Raw genomic sequence first — 6,000 nt, 5'->3', positions numbered from 1 at the left:
CAAATGTTATTATCATCAAAAAGCCTCTGAGCTGGAGACTTTGGAGACGGGGTGACCATTTTGCGGACTCCATCATTGGCTTGGGTTTGAGCCACTGGTAAAAACACAAAGTGGTGCGCAGAGGCAGAAACACTGGGGCCGAGGACTGTAGCCTTTGGCCTGAGATTCAAACAACCGACTTGCGGCAGTCTTTATCTGAAACAACCACAACCCCCCCCCCCCCCCCCCCCACCCCCACCCCACTCTTTACAGTTCAAATGGGGTCTTAAGCAGAAAGGCAATGCTAAACAGTGATGGGGAGATGGGATTTCAAGGTCTGGGACTGTAGTTACACAGCTAATCTTGGTTAACATGCATTTTGTGGTCATTGAAAAACAAAGGCAATGGCACAGCTCCCCCTAAATAAGGGATTAATTATGAGGTATTTGAAGAAGATGAAAAACATGCTCGGAATAAGGAAAAAATAATAGGAGGACAATAGAAAACTGAAGCAAAGTGTTTTATTAAAAGCAGTTGATATATTAAAAAAAAACATCAATAACATCAAGTTAATAATGATATGAAAAACAACAATACAAAAAGCTAAAAACATGAGAATTTTTTTTTGAACAAGACAAAACTAAAATCTGACAATGAATAAATATTTCAGATGTTAAACCAATGGAGAAAAAAAACAGTCTTTCAAAGTAAAAGATGACGTGGCAGGTGTGTGAAATACTCGTAACAGCCAACAGTGCTCACACCTGATCGGCGACGCCGTCCTTCATGTCCGGGCGGAAGATCAGCCTGACGTTATCGTGCTGTTACCTGTGCAGAGAGACACTCGTCGTAATTTCAACACAAATGCAAACCGACTCTGATTTACTCACTCCTTACTGACTCAGTCACTTTTAGGAATGAGGGCAGAGTGCAGGGAAATAACAGTTTTCCTGTGATCTGCCGTGAGTGACAGTCCTGGGAGCATTGCGCACACAGACGTGAGCTGCGGCATTGTCTGACAGGGCGCTGTCATCGCTGCACATGTATATAGTTGCAAAAACATAAATGGCTCTTACAGTGTGATGGATGCAGGGAAAGCAATTAAAGCCCTTCAGACTGGAAGCTGTCTTAGTCAAAGACAAGGCTCGTATCTGCACCTTTAAAGCAGGGCAGCAGACTGATTATGATGTGTACTACACACATGCATTTCTGTAGGTTCAAAACCGGGGATGTCAAACGTAAGGCCATGGGGCTAGAATCGGTCCGCCAAAGAGTCTAATCTGGCCCACTGGACAGCTTCAAAATATGTGACTCAATGCACGGATTTGGACCTTTTAACTGTATTTTCATACATTTTACACCATTTTCTGTTGATTTATGGTCATTCATATTACACCAAGGTAATTGTAAGTAAACAGAAACAATGAAATGACAAAAAAAAATCCTGGTTTTCCACTAACTTGTAGAGTCTTTTTTTTTTAACAGTCCACAGTAAACACGAAAACTTCATATATTATGATTACAGAATAGTCTGGGAATGAATTACCAGAAGCTTTTCTGTCATTTTACTCATTTCTCATAAAGTTTTACTGCTCTGGCCTACTTCAGATCGACATGCTCACCTGCTGCTGCGACAGGCATCCAGGTCTTCCTGTAGCAAAGAGGCTCTCATCTGAAGGAAGTTAACCTGAAACAGAGAACGGCACGGGGTAATCTTCAACTCTTTCCACCATTATGACAAGTTTCGAAAACGAAACAAAGACGTGGTTTGGTGACCATTAGAAGAGTTTTCTATGTTTTTACAAGGGTAACTGCAAAGGCAGAGACCACCTTCACTAACTTCTAATTGCAAATCCAATCATATCCATAATCAGGCCTGAAACATGACCGAAACCACTCAGGTTAGAAAAGAGCATCAAAAGCTACTCCTAGTTGGCTTTCAAGGGGTAAAGAGTTCAAATATATTCAGTATGAAGGAAGCAAGAACTGGTTCATCAGGACACAGGAATTGGAAGTGGAGAAGGGTTTGATTGATTTAGGTCGGTTGTGCTTTTTTAGAAGAAAAGCTCGGTTGTTGACTCCTGGGGTCACGACAGCAGGGGCTGGGGGTCAGGAGATTAGGGCAGCGGGGTTAAGGCACGCTGGGAAGATTACAGGCCCAGGTTAGCCGAGGTTAGGAGGCAGCACCGTTCTTTTGTTTGGCTACAAAGTGCCGGTTTATTTATGAAGTGTGCTTCGCTGAAGTGAAAATAAACTCCATCTACATTTACACGGCATCTAGAGCCTGGCAGAATAATCACAGCTCCAAAAGAATCCGCATTGTTCTGGGACTACCGTACTGGAGCCGAGGGTACATTCCTTTCTGTGGGGGAGACCTCAGTTCAAGTTCTAGCATTTCATTTGGCACTTCGCACTGGGAAAGTATATGCAAAACCATACCCAAATGTGGTTGGATGCCTCCAGAGACACGGAAACTCTCTGCACCTTTTTTTTTTTCTTTCTCAAACTATGTAATAAAATAATGCACTTTAATGTGCAAAACCCAAGACACTGTCAATGAGAGGAGAGGCCGCTCTGGTCATGAATCGCATTTTATAAACATTTCTGATCGCAGAGCTGCGGTCTGTCCAATGAAACGGGATCTTGGAAGCGCTATTTGAACAAGGCAGGGGTTAATGATGAGAGCGTTTTATAGAGACCTGCACTGCACGCTGTTATTATTATTATTCCAACGAAATTATTTACAATGTAAATGCTGAGACGAAGGACACGGCTCAGAGGAGAAACGTACGAGTGCGGTTATGCAAAGGCTGACTGTTTGATCTGAGGGGAAGACAATGAGAGATTAACATTTGCAGAGAGGATCAGCAGGGTCCGAAGTGAATGCCGAGGCCATGATCGAGTGCTACGCCAAAACTGCGAGAGAGGTCTCACTCAAACAAATAAGTCTACATCTAGTTTCATACAGAGGGCTTTACCTCAGTTTATATCAGTTTTGATTGATTTGAACAGAAGAAAGTGAAAACACACAAAATCCTGCAATAGCAACAAAAGGAAGTAAACACTGCAATAGTTTAGTAGTTAAAATAAAGAGAATGCTCTCCAGATCTCAGGCAATGGCTTATGTCCAACCTGATCTGTGATCACTTCTACCTGAGGATGGTATATTGTTTGTATGTGTCTTTGTTATGTGTGGTTTGTTGTGTATCTGCATACAATCACTTCCATACTGTATAGTTTCATGGGACCTGCCTGGGGGGGTTAAGGATGTAAATCAGCAGATATGATCAAATCTGGCATGTTTGCAGCTTACATCCATTTTCTGTATATCTACACCCAGCAAACTAAATCCACCCAGCAGTACCATCTGGAAAGTGTCTGAGTGGCAGAAAAATTCATTTTTCAGGATGACAATAATCTCAAATACAATGCCAATCCAAAAACACACAATGAAACATCACTCTCAGTCATGGATTGCCATCCTCAGAGCCCAAACCTCGACATTATTGAAGCAGTGGGGGATCATCTTGACAAAGAATATGAAAGACAGCCAACATCCAAAGAAGAGCTTTGAATACCCTTGAATAAGCCTGGAGATCTATTCCTAAAAACTACTAACAGATACAGTCATGTTTTCAGTTTCTTTAATAGAAATAAAGAATATTGTACTCATAAACATACATAGATTAGTGTGTAATTACATCTTCCAACAAACTGATGAACTCTCATAAACTTAAAAATAATCCATAAAAATGCAAAGGAGCAGCTGTTGGCTCGTGGGAGCCACCATGGCGCCCCGCCAGCTTGAATACAGTGGCCGACACGAACATCGCCGCTTTGCCTAATGGCGTTTCATGTATGTGGCTAAAGACCGGCCAAGTGAAAATTTTAATTTGTGTCTACCGCTTCAGATATAAAACTAGAGAGTTATATATGAAGGATGGTACCCATTTCTCATTACATCCCCTCATTGTACGACGTTTTTTTTTCCTGCCACAGTGTCAGAGCCACTTCAAAGTTTTTCACTAATGCCAGCTAACAGCAGCTATCCTTAACTACTGACCTCAGTATCGCTCAGTATGAGTGTCATCAGGCTGAAGTGAGCTTCACTGACTCAAGTTTTACAACCTCCTCCAGAGTAAACAGACATGGACACATATTGAAAGCTGAGGTAAAGAGCTAAAGACTGTATATCCATTTAATTTTTTGCAGATGTCTTAACAAATCGCTGTACCTACTTCCCAGCTCAAGACTTTATAAGTTATAATGCTGTTAATGGAAGAAAATGAATGGATTCTCAATGAGATGTTCAACAGACTGAACACATCTTTCTTGCTCTGGTTTTGCCTCTATCAGATCAAACCTCACCTGAGCTTTCAGTGAGCTGATTGTGTCCTCCAGCTCCTGCCTGAGCTCCACCGGCATCAGACCTTTGATCTTCTCCTCATACTCCTTATGCACCATGGTTACCTGAGAAGACAGAGGTTGGAAAGACGCATAGTCAGCAAGAAAGTAAGGCACCACATTAATCAAATAATACTTATTAAGTAATATATAGTAATCATGCACTCTCTTGTTGTCTCTGATGCCCCAGAGACGCTCTTAAACGGTGTGTCTCAACTGGATAACAATTGTGGTATTGTTGCTGAATAAGTATTTCTTTCTTTCCACAGACACACTCACATGTATGCATTTTCAGGCCAAACCAACAACTCCCTTAGATGAGGCGCGCGCACACACACACTGTGGGTATCCCCTCTTTATTCATGGCTCAGAGTATTCCCTCGCTCTTCACAGCTCCTTCACATCTCCACGGGGGGTCCGCAGACTGACATTACTCGCTCTGCGCAACACCCCCTACTGGATGATAGTGACTACAGCGAGATCTGACACAAAGCACTTATGGGCTCAAGACAGCTGGGTTTGGAAAAGGACAGGGCCATGGTGGAGGGCAGGACACATCAAACGCAGCAGCAGCGGCTCAATAGCTAGCTAGCTATCTCCACTGGGGAGGACTGGAGGAAGTCTGTCTGGGGCTAAATTACACTCCACTAAACCAGAGTCTGATTATAGAAGTTGAAAAGGGTTTGGTTAGCGCAACCCCCACTTTTTACCCAGAAACACACATGTATGGACACACACACACGCACGCACGCATGCACACACACAAACGCAGATACACGCTTTAACAGTATTGTAAAAACATTTACAGCATTTTTTGAAGAGTCGCTGAATCAATTAATTCAGAGCTTGATGAATAGTTTAACAGAGCTCGGGGGATTAATTCGACCCGTGAAAAGCAACAGTTGCCCCCCTCCTCCCCAACATATTTCAAGGTGTAACCAGGGGAGAGTCTGAGCATTTTAAATGACGATAATGTGTTTTACAGAGCCAAAGTCCACTAGCGTTAAGAATATCCCCACAATCCCCACCTCTCATCAGTCTTTCAAGTGAAGAGAGCGTGAATGAGGTGGTGGGGGCGGTGGGTGGGTGGGGAGGGGAAAAAAAAAAAAAAAAAAAAAGATTGGTTTCCCTAAAATAATCTTCCTGTTGTGGATTTAACTGATTGTTCTGGCTTTGGCTAATTAATCTTCCTGGGCACAATGAAAGGGATTGGGAAGCACTTCAAAGCAACCCTCAGTATAAATGATCCCAACATGAAGCAGCTCACTTTGTCTCGGCACAGTGTGCTGTAGATTAGTCTGCCACAACTTTGCCAATTTTTCAGGCTCCGTCTGCCCTATTCATTTGAAAGTGCTGGACCAATAACGTCAGGCTGAGAATCCATCAGTTTACAAAAATATGTCTTTTTTTTTTTTTTTCGTCCACGCTGTGTGAGAATGAAGTCAAGGATAATTTGAAAGAGAGGCCTTTAAAAAACAAGGGCTAAAAACCCAACAAAACAAAACTTGGAAGCTTTAACTTGAATGTCCAGGATTTTTTAAAAAATGGGCTCAAGCGAAGAGGAGTGCAGATTTTCAAAATGTCTGTCTCTATCTATAGCAGTTTCTGTAGTCATAA

The 6,000-nt window shown here is 42.4% G+C and overlaps 1 protein-coding gene across 6 annotated transcripts in view; it reads right to left on the bottom strand.

Annotated features, from left to right (window-relative positions):
* Positions 1-485: 485 nt before the first annotated feature.
* The window catches only part of cep112 (centrosomal protein 112), a 120,790-nt gene continuing 115,275 nt past the window's right edge, over positions 486-6,000 (bottom strand). For 4 of the 6 annotated variants that reach the window (XM_084926038.1, XM_084926037.1, XM_084926040.1 and 1 more), the window contains 3 exons: positions 4,348-4,449; positions 1,602-1,666; positions 486-807 (listed from right to left, as the gene is read on the bottom strand). In XM_084926038.1, the coding sequence (XP_084782164.1) occupies positions 804-807; positions 1,602-1,666; positions 4,348-4,449 (171 nt within the window). In that variant the 3' untranslated portion in view covers positions 486-803. Of the gene's footprint in view, positions 808-1,597; positions 1,667-4,347; positions 4,450-6,000 lie in introns of those variants that run through there. The other 2 variants (XM_084926039.1, XM_084926041.1) reach the window with 1 other exon arrangement.

This window comes from Perissodus microlepis, chromosome 4 (assembly GCF_051167445.1).
Source record: "Perissodus microlepis isolate ML-2025 ecotype Zambia chromosome 4, ASM5116744v1, whole genome shotgun sequence".
NCBI lineage: Eukaryota > Metazoa > Chordata > Actinopteri > Cichliformes > Cichlidae > Perissodus > Perissodus microlepis.
This window is presented reverse-complemented; position numbering and strand designations above follow the sequence as displayed.